This window comes from Poromitra crassiceps (assembly GCF_964638095.1).
Source record: "Poromitra crassiceps genome assembly, chromosome: 12".
Lineage (NCBI taxonomy): Eukaryota > Metazoa > Chordata > Actinopteri > Beryciformes > Melamphaidae > Poromitra > Poromitra crassiceps.
In genome coordinates, this window is record NC_139632.1 from 49,353,838 (window position 1) to 49,372,064 (window position 18,227).

At 47.1% G+C, this 18,227-nt stretch overlaps 1 protein-coding gene across 1 annotated transcript in view; it reads left to right on the plus strand.

Annotated features, from left to right (window-relative positions):
- Positions 1-15,068, plus strand: part of LOC310786969 (eukaryotic translation initiation factor 3 subunit H-like) — a gene marked incomplete at both ends in the record, with an annotated part of 187,459 nt that extends 172,391 nt beyond the window's left edge. The window contains 2 exons of the mRNA XM_083648299.1: positions 12,376-12,508; positions 14,971-15,068. Coding sequence (XP_083504425.1) covers positions 12,376-12,508; positions 14,971-15,068 — 231 coding nt within the window. The remainder of the gene's footprint in view (positions 1-12,375; positions 12,509-14,970) is intronic.
- Positions 15,069-18,227: the final 3,159 nt, after the last annotated feature.

Here is an 18,227-nt window from a genome sequence, read left to right on the forward strand (position 1 = left end):
CTCCTCACATCACACTCCCTGATTGTGAAAGGAGGCTCCCCATTTCTGACATTAGACGCGCCCACGGCTATTAAAGCCGTGGAGTTGTCGCCTTTCGTCTCAAACCTTGCGGAAAAAGTATTTAATTCCTCCGCAAGGGAGGGGTCGTTGCCCACCATGCGTTGCCCACCATGCAATGCCTTGGGGGTAAGGGGCAAAAAAATAAGTGTACATTTTCTAAATAGCAATATTCTGGAAATATCGTGATATTTGATATTATCGGAAATGGGCCCAATCTTTCCTATAGGCCTAGAGGAAACACTGCACCCTCATTTCATTATTTTCCAGTACCTTCAAGGTACAGGTGGGTACAAGGTATTGGTGGGAATCGCAGAGTAACTTAGGATACTATTAGGGGTGCTCCAAAAAATCGATTCTTGAAAGGATCGCGATTCTTAATGCCACGATTCCTGGATCGATTCCAAACTCCCAAGAATCGATTCTTCTTCGTATTGTTATTTTTTTTTTTTATTATTATTTTTTTTTACAGTGCACCTGAACGCAACATGCAAGATACCGGCTGAATAAGTGTCCAAATGTTCATGTCATTTGTGTACTGTACTGCCACGGTGCCACCACCTCTTGCACTTAAGAACTCTGGTTAATGTATTCCCCCAAAATCTATAAATCCTTCTCAAAGTCTACAGATCCCCCCCAGCCTATAAATCCATCTTATCTGAAGAACATAAGGGGGGAATTCCCCCGTAGTTTGCAAAATGAATTTAGGCCCTCACTGTAATACTTCAGCATTAATACATTTGTCATTTTTTGTCTTAGATTTACCTTTGTGTGTTATTGCAATATAAAACTACATAATTGAGAATCGATTCTAGATTCTGGAATGGAGAATCATTGGAATCGAGAATCGATTCTGGAATCGGATCGTGACCCCAGGAATCGGAATCGGATCGGATCATGGCTTACCCGGATCGGAGCACCCTTAGATACTATACTGTCACGATACTTGGCCCTCGATAACGATGGTATCACGAGACAGTGATTCTGCGATAATCGATACATTGCAAAACAATTTTATCTACATCACGATATCTGTGCAACTGAAGAGGAAGAAATAACCCTAAGGGCCTGTGTCCACCTAACGTCTTTTTCCGACCGTTAAACGTTGGGAGTGCGCTGGGGAGCGCTGATCTCGGCGCACAATATACAAGGACGCAGTCTGAAACTAACGTTAGTTCAGTGCGGTAGTAGCTTGATAGCTGACAGCTAACATCAACACAACACAACAGCAAACAACACACATACAGTGATTTAGCTCAACACTCACCAGAAATTTTAAGTGTCTAGCCAATCTGCTCCCACAATTGAGCCTTTCTGTCTCTGTTGCGATTTCTCCATGATTAAGTTGCCAGAAAAGCAGCACCCGACACCAGCGTCTTTCTGAAAAGTTAAAATATTTTCAGCTGGAAGCGCTGGGAGTCGGGAGCACAAAAACGCCGGAGCGCTGTGAAAATAGACGCTGGGCGCAGCGCACTTTCTCTAGACATCCGTGTGCGACCGCATACGCTCTCCCCCCATGGGAAACAACTGAAAAAAGACGCCGGAGCTGATGAAAAGACGCTAGATGGACACAGTCCCTAAAAAGGCAAAAAGCAGGAATGATGTATTTCTTCACAGAATTGACATGAAACAATGTAGAACAAAGTGCAGACTGCATAGTGCCTCTTTAAAGCTGCGTTCACACCGACCTATTAAAGTTTTTCGCTGGCATCGAGTTTACATACAAAGTCAATGCAAACGAGCGATTGAGCGTATATTCGCCCGGGAGAAAAATCGCTGGGCGTCCGAGCGACAGAGACAGAGCGATAGGGAGAAGATTCGCTCGTCGCCCGAGATGAAATATCCCAACTCGAGCGAAATTACGCTGGCATCAGTCGCTCGCTGTTCAACGCTGATTGGCTGCTGTGTGAGAGTGAGTCAAGGATCACACTGGCTTGGAAGAAACCACTGGTTTATTGTGTGGCAACAAATCGCATTGACAGCTGATTGACAGGCTGAGAGCTGACATGAAGTGAAGTCTGTACTACCGGTATAGAACTCACGTTAGGAGCATGCTGATAGGCTTAGCTTGTAAACAACTACGGTGGCTCGTAGTGGACAAATATCACGACATTGCGTAACGTTATAGCCCCCAGATGTCCGTCAATTATTGTGCCTGTTGACGAGCAATTTAAACAGAGCGACAGAGCGATTCCTAAGGGTTGAATCGAGCGACAGAGAGAAAAATAAATATCTCTGTGTGAACACAGCTTTACACACACTGACTGACACTTGTTTAAAGGAAGGATACAAAATGATGCCTCAGTAAAAAATCAATGTGTGTAAATTAAGTTTACAGGAAAAGAGTGCAAACAATTACACATTTCAGGATAAATGTCACGATATGGCATCACAATAATATGCTATCATGATACGGGCGCCAATGTATCGATAATGTATCACAAGAGGAAGTATCACGATATTTCGATATATTGTCCCACCCCAGAACAAGGTACAAGGTGCGTCTCAAGGTCCTTGAAGACCGCACCACGTGAAGCTGACAGTTCAGTCAATAGCAGCCGCAAAAGCACCTTGGACAACATACACACACCACCTACAAGCACAACGTCAGCCAGAAGGACCAAAAAAAGAGGCGAGCAGACGTACAGAGACTCAGACACACAGCGTTTTGCAGCGAGCTGGTAATGGTGAAGTGCAAAACACCAGCTCACCCACTTGTTACACGCCATTTCCTGAGGGAAATGGAAGCGCCAGGTTGACTCATCGGTGTGCAGCACCGCCCGCGCACGCACACACTCAACACCCACCTGCAAACGCAGACATCATCCTCTCATTATTCTCTCTTAGTTGAAGTGTGAAAATAGCTGATGTGTTATTAATGTCCATCTGGGTTGAGGAGGCGTCATCTCGGCCGACGCGTGCAATGAAAACATAAACGCACGCCCGCCCGCGCGCCCGTTCATAGCTACGGTTACATGCTGCCACTCCGACGTGCTGCCACTCCGACGTTCTGCCACTCCGAAATATCGGCACTCAGAAAGGGATCATATCTCTGTTCCCCGGGTTCTATATTCCCCGTTTTTCACGCCAAACCTAACCTCCCCCCATGCCTAAACCTAACCTCCCCCAGACCCTAACCCAAAACCTAACCTCTCCCACCCCCACGCCTAAACCTAAGGTCGGCATTGTGGCTTCTAAGGTGAACGACCGCCAGTCCGAATAATGGAAGTTAACGTTCGGAGTGGCAGGGCTTCGGAAAGGCAGTCAGTAGCCCATAGCTACAGGTTGGTTTGCTCCAAATACACACGCGTGCCCCACAATCACACACACATTCCGTGGCCAATCACATACACAGGGACCACTACGATCCATCATACTCCTCCAGCCAACCTTCTCGACATCACAGCCCCCAAGCAGCCCGGCGTTAATGCTGCAAAACACACACACACACACACACACACACACACACACACTAGGGATGTTCATCAATTATCGAAAATCGATAATTGATCGTTAAGGAATTGATTCGATCATGTGGAATTTTGATTGATTATTATTTATTCATTTATTTTTTTGCGGACTAGGTTTGGGTGGAATTCGTTCCTCCTCGCCCCACTCCATTGCACAGCCGACTAACGTGAGGTGGAGCTTCATATAGTCTCTAGTTTTCTGGCTGGGCACGGGCCTTTGTGCCAACAAAACTGTTTTAAACATGGGGAATTCACACCGGCATGCGCCGGGGACACAAACAAACGCACCCAGCGGTCTGCGGACCTCAGTGAGGCTCAGGCCTGTTGATTTGACTCTTGTGCTGTCAGCTAAGCTGGAAGACGCCGATTGCCTTACATCATGTAACCTGACATGTAACATGTTTGTTTACCTGGCCACAGCGCTAGTGTCTGATATTCTTACTACACAGCGGCATCGCCATTATAGCTGGCTGAGAACGCGCAACGTTATTACCAGACCAGAGTAAAATATATATATATATATATATTATTATTATTATTATTATTATTATTATTATTATTATTATTACGCTATCGATAATTGATCGTTAATTTTCCCGATTTTCGATTATGGAAATTGTTTAAAATGAACATCCCTAACACACACAATATCACCCTATGACGGTGTCGACTGTGTTCATTTTCCATGCAGTTCTGCACTGTTAACAAACAATATCCCCACACAGAGAAAAGGGAGTGAGCCTCTCTTACCGCCTGCAGACGTCTTGTGCTCCGTACAATCTGCCACTATTGACTCAACTTCCTTGACAAATGTGGAACCTTGTTCATCATCAGAGAAGGACCCGAAAAGGCACCGTGTCCACAGGGCTGCGTTTGTCATTTCTAGCTGTCTGAATTTGGTAAATGGCAGGTGCACTCTCTGCTCAAATGAGTCTTTTGAATTTGGTAAATGCAGGGAGTTCCCCCCCAAGCCCCGGTGGCTGGTGATTTCTCCGCCTACTGGCAGTGGCCTCTGGCCTACCGGTTACTTTATAAATTACATTTTTAGTGAGTTGAGGCACAGGCATATTTGCGCACGTCTTTCAACTCACGTCTGTTGTTCGCCTCAATCGCCTGTCATCTGACCTTCACTGTCAAAACATGTAAGGTAAAGTTGAAATAACTTAATTAGGGATTACACGGTTAATAATGTTGTTAAGTGCTTTGGTCCTAACGAACGTTACATAGACTTCAGTGGCGTGCCGTCCATTAGGCGAACTAGGCAAATGCTAAGGGCGCTTGAGACGTTAGGGGCGCCAGAGAGGGTAAAAAAAAAAAAAAATTACAAATACTTTTTCATGATAATAGGCCTACTATTATTTTACAATAGTAGACAAAAAATAAGCAGAACAACGTCTTAAGTCTTTAAATAATAGTGAAATCATTTTTCTAATTCTGGCTTTCTGGCTGCCTGGGCTGCAGCACTTTCACCATGGTCCCTAATCCATACCACCCCACCCACTGCGTGGCCACGCCCCTTCTACCTGCTCGGAGCTTTTTCCCAGAGTGGGGGAAGGGAGCTGGAAGGTGGGTGCTGAGGGTGCTGCAGCACCCCCTGGTGGCAAGAAATGGGATTTTTGAAATTGTTGGATTTGGCTGTCTTGTGTTTATACCACCAACAAGATGCATTAAAAAACAGTTTGTGCTTCCCAGCTCTAATCTTATTTCATACGCTCTCTCTTCAAAAGTGTTTGATTTTCATCATAATCTGGTTTTCCATAATAATAATAATAATAATAACAAGTTCAGTGTTTATGCCTGTGTTGCTATCTGTTGTAGTGTAAAACGACTAATGGGAGAGCAGGTGCTTACATGAAAGTGAGTGAGAAAAGGAGAAGATACTGAATAATGACATCACAACAGTATAATCCTAATGTTAATTTAAAATTAAATATTCTTCTAAATATGGATGAAAGTCCAAAAAACTTAAAATTTTCTTCGGCGCTGCCCTCGCGGGCAGCACCGAGAGTCCCTTCCTTACAGCACCCCCTACCTAAAAGTACTTCCAGCGCCACTGAAGGGCGATTCTGAGCCTGCACTGCAGTGGCGGATTAGCTACGTTATAATTTTTATTATATTTTCTTTGGGGGAGGGGGGGGGGGGGGGGGGGCACCAGCTAAAATCTTGCCTAGGGCACCAACTTGGTCAGGCACGCCACTGATTGACTTGACAAAAATGACCCCAATTGCTTCATGTCCGGTCTCCTGTCGGCTCGGATCAACTTTCACTCTCTCACCCGTCCATGTCAGCATCAGTTCCATCATCCATTTCCAATAGGCCCTTCAAACCGCAGCTTGTATGGGTTGGGCTAAGTTAAAATGATAAACTAGCTAGCTTGCTGAATACGAGTGAACTGCTTATTGCTTTTTATAGCGATTAACGCTACCGTGATGACTACTATCTGGCAGGTTGCGGTCAACTTTTTGAGTAGAACTAATCGCAAATGGCTCACTTTTTGGCAGCATCGCCACTCCTGTTGGCTAAACTACGTTAGCTTGTTGTTTAGGGACATCTGGTGGTCAAGCCACCACGGAGCAACTGTTTGTGTTTGCAATTGCAAACCACACAATTAAGGGCTTGTCCTTCAGTGTCCAATGAGAGTGATGTTGGCATAATGAACCACTGTACTTCAGCAAGAAAGGGAGATTTTATTTTTCATCATTGTTAAAACCACATCACAGTAAAGAGGCTGTGTAATTTGAGGTTTTCTTCATACATCTAGCCTCTTAAATTTGTTCTCAAAGTGAACCAGATTCATGCATTTTAGTTTAAAATGTACACATTTTTCTTATGGCCCCCCGGACACCCCACCCACCACAATCTCTCCAAATCCTGTGGGAAACATAGTTATTATTTTCTTTGTTCTTAAAACAAGGGCCCCAGGGCTCTGTCCTGGGGCCCTTTCTCTTCATCACCTACCTCCTCCCCCTTGGCTCCATCTTCCGTAAATTTAACATCCTTTTCCACTGCTTCGCGGATGACACCCAGCTCTACCTTTCCACTAAACCAAATTCCACCCTCCCTCCCTCCTCCCTCACCAATTGCCTCTCTGAAATAAAATCCTGGTTCACCTCAAACTTCCTCAAATTAAACAGTGATAAAACGGAAATCCTCTTAATCGGCACCAAATCCACACTTTCCAAAGCTGACAGTTTTTCCCTCACTATTGACAGTTCCTCAGTTTCCCCCTCCCCTCAGGTCAAGAGTCTGGGTGTCATCCTCGATAGCTCACTCTCCTTCAAATCTCACATCAATAATATCACCCGGTCTGCTTATTTCCACCTACGCAACATCAATCGTCTCCGCCCTTCCCTCACCCCCCACACCACCGCTATTCTTGTGCACAGCCTTGTCACTTCCCGCATCGACTATTGTAACTCCCTCCTCTTTGGTCTCCCTCAGAAATCCCTCCATAAGCTCCAACTGGTCCAGAACTCAGCCGCCCGCATCATCTCCAAAACCCCCTCCTTCCATCACATTACCCCTGTCCTACAGCAACTTCATTGGCTCCCAGTTAAATTCCGCATCGACTTTAAAATCCTCCTGCACACATTCAAAGCCATCCACAACCTCGCCCCTCCTTATCTGTCTGACCTCCTCCACACTGCCACCTCTACCCGCTCCCTCAGATCCTCCTCCTCCATCCATCTCTCTGTCCCTTCTGCCCGGCTCACCACCATGGGGAGCAGAGCTTTCAGCCGCTCTGCTCCCAAACTCTGGAACTCACTCCCTCCTGACATTCGCAACATTGACACCCTCCCCCTGTTCAAATCCAGCCTCAAAACTCATCTCTTCAAATTAGCTTATTCCCTGTAATGTCCATGGTGTTTTCTCTGTTTATTGTTTAGTTTTTTATTTTTGTTCTATTTTATTTCCCTTCCACTCTTTTTATATTTTATACTGTTTGCTTGCCTGTTGCTCTGCTTCTGATTTTACCCTGTAAAGTGTCCTTGAGTGACCTGAAAGGCGCTTTGAAATAAAATGCATTATTATTATTATTATTATTAAAAATATACATTGCCTGTTTGTGTTTTGCAATATGGATATTGTTTTATTATAACTCCGCCGGCGATAGCCTGGCCGGAGGCATTATGGATTTGGGTTGTCCGTCCGTCCGATGTTCGTTAACACGATATCTGAGGAATGCCTTGACGGAATTTAATCAAATTTGCCTCAAATATCGACTTGGACTCAAGCATGAACTGATTAGATTTTGGTGGTCAAAGGCCAAGGTCACTGTGACCTCTCAAACGCCATTTTCAAGCTTAACGCGATATCTCAGGAATGCCTTGACGGAGTTTCATCAAATTTGCCTCAAACATCGACTTGAACTAAAAAGATGAACTGATTAGATTTTTGTGGTCAAAGGTCAAGGTCACTGTGACCTCACGAATGCCATTCCCACGTTCGTTAAAGCGATATCTCAAGAACGGCTTGATGGAATTTCTTCCAATTTGGCTCAAACGTCGACTTGGGCGTAAGGATGAACGGATTACATTTTGGTGATCAAAGGTCAAAGGTCAAGCTCACTGTGACCTCTCCAATGCCATTTTCAAGCTTGTTAACGCCATATCTCAGGAACGCCTTGACGGGATTTCTTCCAATTTGCCTCAATTGGCGATTTGGACTCAAGAATGAACTAATGGCGGAGGCATAAATCCGCGGTGCGGTCGTTCTAGCTTATTAATTGTGAAAAGGACCACTGGAACAAACGCCGCGAACATGATCCGACTACTTTTTCAATCTGAGTGACTACTCAAAAGTTTGGGGAACTCTCTGAAATTCATTTTTAGTTTTATTTGTTTGCGCAGGTATGGCCGTGGATTGGGGCAGCTGTAGCTCAGGAGGTAGAGCGGGTGGTCCACTAATCACTTTGGATAAAAGAGGTCGGTGGTTCGATTCCCGCCTCCTCCAGTCTGCATGTCGAAGTGTCCTTGGGCAAGATACTGAACCCCAAATTGCTCCTGATGGCGTGCCAGCATAAGTGTAGTGCCCGTAACGCGGAGGAACGGCGTTCCCATACTTCTCCAAGGGGTCTTTTGTGTGTGTCAGTGTGTGTGTGCATGTCGAGCCAATAAAACGAGTGAAACTTGGCAACGTTGTCATTCGTCCTATATTTAAGGTGGGCTGAATTATTCACACGGCATCAACTCGCGGCTTGAAGAAAGAAGGAACCATTCCACCTTAACTATATTTAAGGTGGGCTGAATGATTCACATGGCATCAACTCGTGGCTTGAAGGAAAAGGAAACATTCCACCTTAACTAGCTACAGCGCGGGGGAAAGCTACTGGCTTTTCCAGCATCAAATTATTATTTTTTCCAGCAGTACCTCACTATAACAAGTAAAGATGAAAAAGGCAACCAAACATCCTTTCATTTTTCGGACCCGCTGCTAAAAAGGTACGTTCACAAGCATGAAGAAACAATGTTAAAACCGTGTTTCTTTTCAACACGGTTGAATCAAAAGTTACCGTTAATCACCCCATTGCAATTTGCATCGCCAGAATTCGCCACAAAATTCTAAAAATGCCGGCCGCCGTGCCAAATAATGATCAATGCCTTGTGCAACTTGTGTGATCACTGGTTGAGAGATTGTTTAGCTGTTTGTGTTGATAACTGACTCTGCTGAGTCTGCTCTGCTGTGCCCAGAGCTGCAAATGTCATGGGCTACTTCTGCAGTGTTTATAGAGGACACAATAAGTTAAGTCATGTGTCAGTGACAGTGGTTTGCAGCGCTTGAGGAATCCGTGAGTTTTCTAATTTAATTAGTTGATATAAGCAATTGCCCGAACGATTAATTAATGAATAGGCTACGTGAACGTTAGCGCGTGTGCTCCCCAACAGATACATGAGCATAGCATTTACAGGTTGCGCCAAGCCAATTATGGAGGGTGGACCACAAGCGTATATGACAGAGGGGGATAACAGAGGTTTTCATAGTGGGAGGCGGGCCTCCCCGGGTGGACTCCAAACAGTTTCAGGGGAGGCTCAGTGAATGGAAGTGAAAAAATATTACATTAATGTAGTTATCAAAAGGGGATCACATAGAATATCCTAAATGTGTGTGATTTGGTTAAAGGACGGCTTTACCGGTGATCAACCCACTTTGTATCATTAATAATCTCAGTAATATAAGCACATGGGCAGTAGTGATGCACGGGTCACCCAGAACCCGCCGGGTCCCGCGGGCTGGGCCACCCCGCAGGCGGGCTGGGTTGGCAAATTATGAAAATATCGCGGGTGCGGGCGGGGCAGGCTCAGAACGTGACAAAGCAACATTATTAAATAATTTAGAGCAGTGAAACACGCAGAGTAATTAACCTTAAAGACGTTAACTCTCTCTCACACGTAGGTACACACAATCAGACAGACTCCTGCTGCACTCTCTATAGCCTACATGGAGTAAAGAAACGCTTCAATGAGGTAGCCTATGTGCTCTCAAAACAAACATTTTGGAAGGATTATTCGCTGTAATTATTATTTGAAGTGTCCATATAATGCCACCGCAGATTTTCTGTTGTGGACTCGACTGTGATCTATTTGTCAACTTTACTGCAACGTGAGTAGGCTGTGAACAATTGAGTGCGCATGAGGTAATTAAAAGAAATCAGACAGCGAGTCTGGCCGTATCTGCAAGCCGTGTGCGCACCTGCTGCACTACTAAGTTTAGCCTACTACTGCAACATGGCCAATTGAGAGTGCATGAGGTAATTAAAAGAAATGGGGAAGAATAAGAACTGTTTCTGTAGCCTGCCTCTACCTGCTACCTCCATTTGAAACACTGCGCGGTCACGCTATCCGCACTTTGGGGAAGCGTAGTCGGTCGCGCTATCTGAAGACCATGGATTAATTGAAGAAAGACCGACATGAAAGCAGCAGCGCAACTCATCCAGAGCAGGCCTAGGCTACAACTGTTGTCGCGCACAGCAGCATGTGATGTGAGTGTCTGTGTGTGTGTGTGTGTGTGTGTGTGAGAGAGAGAGAGGGGGGAGAGAGACCGAGTAATTAGCTGCTTTGCACACCTTGGAAGCTCTGCTGTGCTCCTCCTGCGTCCGGAGACATATTACATTAAATTGGCCGTTGCGGGCTGCTGGGTTGGGCTGGGTTCGGAATTTTCAGATATTTTAACGGGGCGGGCGGGGCGGGCTGGCTCCAATGACGGGTTGGGTTGGGGCGGGCCTTAAAAAAACCTGACCCGCGCATCACTAATGGAGAGTGTTTTACCTTCTCTCTCTGTTTACCTCACAGAGATCTCCCATTTCCTCCTCTGGCAAAGCGCTCTGTTGTGACGCGTTTTACGTCACAACTTCTGCAGGCAGCAGCAGGAGCATTTTTCTCCGTGAGGTAAACGGAGAGAGAAGGTAAAACACTGCCCATGTGTTTACATTACCGAGATTATCTATGATCCAAAGTGGGTTGATTACTGGTAAAGCCATCCTTTAAAGAGATAGTACAGAGATACAGTAGTTTTGTAGAATTGTATTGTTTTTCCCAAACAAATAAATACCTTCAGACAGACCCTTTGTATGTATTTGGTGTAGTCTGAAGTATGTCAAACAGCAATATCATGTCTATGGGATCAAACAATACAAAATATTCAAAGCTTTGGGGGGTACGGTGGTGCAGTGGTAAGCGCTGTCACCTCACAGCTAGAAGGTCCTGGGTTCGATTCCCACCTGGGATGCTGTGAACGCTGAAGGAATGCGTGCCCGTCCGCATGTCCTCGAGTGCCCACCACCCGGGTGGGGTCGTCAAAAGGGCTTTTCTGTGTGGAGTTTGCATGTTCTCCCCGTGCCTCCCGAGGGTTTCCTTCATATAGGAACCCCTTCACCAAAATATGCAATATCCTGGTTGCTGAAGTGGTGCCTCCTCTGGTCGTTAAGGGCGCCTGTTTGGAGGGAGGGGAACGGGTTGGAATAGCGTGAACCTCCCACGTGCTATGTCCTACCGGTGAAGCTTCCCCTGTCAGGTGAAAAGCGGCTGGCTAACTGCCCATGTCTCGGAGAAAGCATGGAGCCAGTTTTCGGCTCTCCCCAGATCGGCAGAGGGTGGAGCAGCAACCAGGATAAATATAAAATTTGCACTAATGGGGGATAAAAAATGGGATGGAAAAAATATAAATATATATATATATATATATTCCAAGCTTTGTCTGAGGGGAGGCTCAGACTTTGAAAACCCCTGGCCTATAACATTTGTGTACATTTACGCATCCCTGTTCATTCTACGCAACGCTTTGGCGGGAAAACCTCCAGAGGAGTCAAAATTAATTCGAACAAATGCCATTTTTCCCCCCTTTCTTTGCTTTTTATTACCACTCGCGCACTTTCTGTCGGCTGCAGTCTCCCGTACAGGTGCGTCGTGGGACGTTTAGTCTCCTGTACAGGTGCGTCGTGGGACGTTTAGTCTCCCGTACAGGTGCGTCGTGGGACGTTTAGTCTCCCGTACAGGTGCGTTGTGGGACGTTTAGTTGAAAGCATTCCAGTTTACTCACACGCCGTTTGTCATCCTCGCCCACCGCAGCCTCCCCCCTCTCTCTCTCTCTCTCTCTCCCCCCTCTCTCTCTCTCTCTCTCTCCCCCCTCTCTCTCTCGCTCTCTCTCTCTCCCCCCTCTCTCTCTGTCACCCCTCTCTCTCTCTCTCTCCCCCCTCTCTCTCTGTCGCCTCTCCTCTTCCTTATTTCGCATTCTCTCCTTTCTCGGCTCCATCCCACCCCTGTCTTCCCCTTGTTCTTTCGTCTCTCCTCTCTCTATATATATATTTTCCTCTTGCACCTTCCTCCCTCTCTCTCTCTCTCTCTCTCTCCAGTACCTCCAGAGGCGGCAGCAGGAGAACACCCAGCGACAGAGCAGAGGGGAGCCCCCGTTGCCCGAGGAAGACATCGGCAAGATGTTCAAGCCTCCCCAGCCCCCTCCACGCATGGACACACTGCTTATTGCAGGTACGCACACACCCCACACACACACACACACACACACACACACACACACACACACACACACACATACACACATACACACACACACATACACACATACACCCCCCCACACACCCCACACACACACACACACACACACACACACACACACCACACACACACCACACACACACACACACACACACACACACACACACACACACACACACACACACACACGCACACACCCCACACACATGGTTTTAGTTACACATATATTTACTCACCTGGTGGTGACAAAGGGTAAATAACAGCCTTTTCATCTGTCAATAAAGACACTTTCACAATTATGCACAGTGATTTGATTTCAGCCTATATCATTTCTAAAAGTAGATATTAATGATCAAACATTTCCATTTATGTAGCCTACAGTATTTATGTTTTTGTTTCAACTACAAACATAAATAAACTTCAACTTGAAACTATGTTTCAACTACCACACACAGCCTGTAATATTATAGCCTATGTTTATTAAAAAAGGGGAAAAAAATTGAATAAAAAAAAATCGATCTCTGGACATATGAATCGATATCAAAGGATTAAAGTAAAAATCGATTAAAAAATCTGAGAATCGATTTTTTTTAACCCAGCCCTAGTCTTAACTTTCAAAAAGCCCTTTGAAGTTGTGAGAGAAAGTGAGGACCAGGCCTAAATGTTGTCACTTTCCTAAAATGTCCTCACGTCCCATAGCCTGGTAACCAGCCCCAATGAATCATTTTTAGGGTCTGGACGCAAGCCTAGCCACCACTGATGTGGTGACATATTTTTCAGCCCCAACTGATTGGTTGTTGTCTGTGTCAATCATCAAACTCTGACCAACCGCAGGGGCAAAGCAGGACAACGTAGACGATTCTGCGCCAAAGAGCTTAAACGGATAAGAACTGAAGGCTAATAGGTTGTTCCGCTCAGTGGTTCCACTGCGACATCAAGGCGGGAGCACTGTTGTCAAAAAGTACATGCTTCCTCTCTTGCCTTCAATACTCTTTGTCTGCTACATCCGGGTACCGACACTGGCAACCGCTTAACGTTAACTTTAGCTGCAGGCCACAAGCAGCTCAAAGCATTTCAAAGCTGATGAGTTAGTGGAAAGAGCGTGACTCAGACTCGTTAAAGAGCGTGACTCAGACTCATTAAAGAGCGTGACTCAGACTCGTTAAAGAGCGTGACTCAGACTCGTTAAAGAGCGTGACTCAGACTCGTTAAAGAGCGTGACTCAGACTCATTAAAGAGCGTGACTCAGACTCGTTAAAGAGCGTGACTCAGACTTGTTAAAGAGCGTGACTCAGACTCGTTAAAGAGTGTGACTCAGACTCGTTAAAGAGCGTGACTCAGACTCGTTAACAAGTGAAACGTTTGCTCACTCACGCTGGCGTCTCGAGCCCGGTGTCGGTGAAGCGGTTACAGCAGCAGTGGGCCTAGCTAACGTAGCTAACAGCTACCTAGCTATTTAACATACAGGTGTGTTTCTTCAGCGCTCTGTAATGCTTCATCGCCATCGGTAACCTTAGATTATAGTCCTGCCACGTGCATCAACCAACCAATCAGGTGTCCCGGACAGTGTCTGTCCTGAATAGTCACCAGTGGATGGGCGTGGCTCCAGACCCATATGAAGAGTGATGACAACTGCGATTCATATGGGGCTGGATACCAGGCTACACTTCCCAGGTGTAAAACCCAAATCGGTCCTCACTAAGACAGCTGTACACGCACACACACACACACACACACACACAGATCACACAACTGCATGCTCATTGACATAAACAAATGTAAATTGATTGAGAATTTGCTGTGAATTCTAATTGACTATTCTTGCTTGGCATTTTCTTGCCTATATTTCTTTTATCCATTATCTTAGTTTTTTTCCCACCATGTTCAAAATAAAATCTAAATCTAAATCTCATATGTACATTTAGATTTAGATTTCTAAATCTCTCTGTGCAAATTTCTCCGTGCATAGCTCTGCTCAACACCATCACACACTCACACACACACACACACACACACACACACACACACACACACACACACACACACACACACACACACACACACACAGCAGTCATCCTCCCATGCAGACGGACCCCCCTCCTTCTGTTTCATAATTATCTCAGCCATTATCCTGAAATTACATCAATCTAAAGTTTACCGACTCAACCTGCACGTCGACCGCCTACCCCCCCCCCCTCCCCGCTGTTCCCCGCACCGCGCCTCCGCCCCCCCCGCCTTCCGAGAACATTCTGATCAGTCCATTTCTCCCGTTCCTCTACTAATTTGATGCTTTTTGATGCGCCTGCTACGTGCGTTCGAATCCGTGTGTGTATGTGTGTGTGTGTGTCTCTGTGTGTCTGTGTGTCTGTCTGTGTGTGTGTGTGTGTGTGTGTGTGTGTGTGTGTGTGTGTGCACTTCCCCCCTCCTCCCAACAGGCCAAATTAACAACTACTGCGGGAACGTGAAGGAGTTCACCTCGCAGAACCTCGGCAAGCTGTTCATGGCCGAGGCGCTCCAAGGACACAACAGCTAGAGGAGAGGTGGAGCAAGAGAAGAGGCGGAGCTAGAGGAGAGGTGGAGCGAGAGAAGGAGGAGAAGCTAACGGAGAGGCACGGCCCACGCAAAAACCACCTGTACAACGGCCGGCGCCAGATTGTTTTTCTCCTATCTAAAAAGAGCTCTTTCAGAATGATTTGATTTGTCATTGAAGTAAAAATTTTAATAAAAGTCTTGCTTCTCCGCATCTTCGCCGGCTCCTTGTATGTTTTCACATAACGGCTTTGAGGTCTTTGAGGGAAATTGAAGCATACTGCAAAGTAGTGCAAGGCCTTGCACCTTTGACTGTACAAAAACAATTTTCTATGTACAGAATAGTATGCTTAAACGCTGGTTGCACACATCAATACAAAGTAATTATACAGCACAATGGTACTTGGCACATAATTAGATTTATTGCTACAGGTTTTTCTTCTTGCAGGTCAAACGTCAACCAGGTAGAAGTGATTCTGATGATTCTCCTGTAGTGTTGGTGTCACCTAGGGGGAACTTAGGCCCCAAACACACAACTCCTCAAACGTCACAGCACAACACAACACAGGATAAGGTTTTTACCAAAAAATACTTTATTTAAATATGTAGAAATGTTAAAATGGTGGGCTGGGGGAAAAGGGAATCCTCTGGGCCCTGGGAAAACTATGACCCAATCTAAACAGTGGTAGGGCGCAATATGACTGGACCACACAGCAGTTTAGCAAACTAGAGAAAAAAGTATATTCCACACGGCGGCACACAAACCGCTATTTGCACAGCACCCAAGTTACCCACCCCTTTCAATAGGGCACACAGAGGAAGCTGTAAGCATTTGACTTCAGCTACTAAGAATTGTTTCCACCGCAAAGCCAAGAGGGCTGATTTAAGGCACTGCAAAACAAAAGTCAACCCCTGCCCCTCCCTTTATAGTAGGCCACAGCAAGCCAGGTGTAACAGTCAATTTCCCCCGCCCCCGCCCAATCCACCCACACCTTTATAAAAGCCTATTTCTATATTAAAGAAGAAAATAAAGTTAAAGTAAATAGTCCTTTAAGTCTCGGTCGATTGCCACTCGGCCGAGACTTATAAAAAATAAGCACTGTCCCGTACCCCTGATTTGGGCTGTCCCGTCCGGTCTGAGTGCACAGCTGTGTGTGCGCGCCTCCGTTTCTTCTCCCCCCCCCCGTCCGTCCTCCGGGGGTCAGGCTGTCCTCCGGGGGTCAGGCTGTACGTGTGGGGGCTATGGCGGAGTGGCGGGCACTCGGCTGTGCGTCCTGCACTGTGCGTCCTGCACCGCGCGTCCTGCGCAGTGCGTATGGTGACGTTGGAATGCCGTCTGGAAGAGTGGGATGGGTGGGTGTCCAGAGAGAGGGGGCGATGGCGTGGGGTGAAGCGGCGTCTGGAGAGGGGGTGCTGACGTCGATAGGGCGGCAGTAGCAGCGTCAGAATGATCGGGACCACAGGGCTCCGTGAGGACGGCTCGGCAGCGCAGGCTGGAGATTTAAGAGCAGGTGAGTCAGTCAGCTGGCCAGGCTAACGGATTACTCACGTAAGATCAGGATCATAGGATACGACCGTCCCTTTTATGACGGCTTTGAGAGCGGTGATCCTGTCTCTGCTGCTCCGAGGTCCGTCTGCCTCTCCTGTGGTCCCGTGTGCGTCTGCCTGCTCCTCAGCTCTGTCTGTGTCAATCTGCCATGATCCACCCGGCTGCAGCCAATTATTCCCCTCTCCAGGTCGCCTCCAGGTGCCACTCATCTGTTGATTAGAGGGGGGGGGGGGGGGGGGGGAGCAGAGGCCGCCAGAATACAAGGGGGAAACACAGGTGACATATCTCCCCCCTACTAAAATGGTGGTCGTCCCGGCCACTAAGTTAGCTTTGATACCTCTGTGGGAGAACGCCAAGGTTAGGCGTACAGGAGCGCCGCAATGGTAGATCCACCCCTCCCCCTGTCGACTCAGCTGCATTCCCCAGCACGGGGCCCGGTTCTTGGCCCACCTCCGGTTGGGGCTGTTCAGGGTCTTCACCGGCAGGTGCAGGTGGTACGGGTTGCTCCGGTGCCACTCTTAACCCAGGGGTGGCAGGCCCCAACGCAGGCACCGGGAGCAACTGGGCTAGGGGTAAACAAAACCCTGGCGTTTGTGGATATCTGTTGGCCCCACCCCATTGTCTATTAGCCCCATCCCATTGTCCCATGGTTCCTCCCCGAACCCCTACAGTAGGGCTCACCTCCTTTGGTGGTGCTTCGGGCTCACTGGCTAGGCACAACCGGAGATTATTCTGGTGTACTGTCCGGACAGGTCCCTCCTTCCCCTCAGGCCGGATCAGGTACACGGGCTGGTTGGGCCGTACCTGGGAAACAACCACAAATGGGAATGGCCCCCAGTAAGGCGCCAGTTTACCTTGCGCCCGCCTCCTGAAGTTCCGGACCAGCACCCGTTCCCCAGATAGCAAGGGTAGCGCTCGGGCCCTCCGGTTATAACGGGTCTGGTCTCGGCTCTGCCTCTGCTGGGCATGTGCCTTTGCCCTGGAAAAAGCATCCGTTAGTGTCTGATGATGGGCAAGTACCCAGCTGTCCAATGTCCTACGCTCCTGCGGGGGTGCCACTCCAGCACAAAGATTGACAGGCAGCCGGGCATGTCTACCGAAAAGCACAAAATAGGGTGTGAGCCCTGTACTGCTGTGGACGGTATTATTATACGCCTGGAAGAGTAGCGGCAATTTAGCTGCCCACCTGGGCTGGGCCTCCACACTTAATGTACCGTAAATTTCGGACTATAAGCCGCGGCTTTTTCCACGTTTTTTGGCCCCTGCGGCTTATATAACGGTGCGGCTTATCTATGGATTTTTTCAGCAAACGGCCACTCGGTGACCTCCAAAATCGATGGATTTTACAGGTTACACAGCTTCATCTGCACATTTTATGTGCATTGCTTTGCTGCTTGTTTTTTCGATTATTTTTTTGTAAAGCACCTTGAATTGCCTTTGTGTATGAAAGGTGCTATATAAATAAAATTTGACTTGACTTGACTTGACATCATTTGGCGGAAATCAACCGGCATCACGGTGAACATGGCGCTCAGCTAGACAGCTGCTACACCAGACCAAACAATATGTTTTAGCGATCTGATCTAAAATGAATAAGGTGACCAGAACCAACTG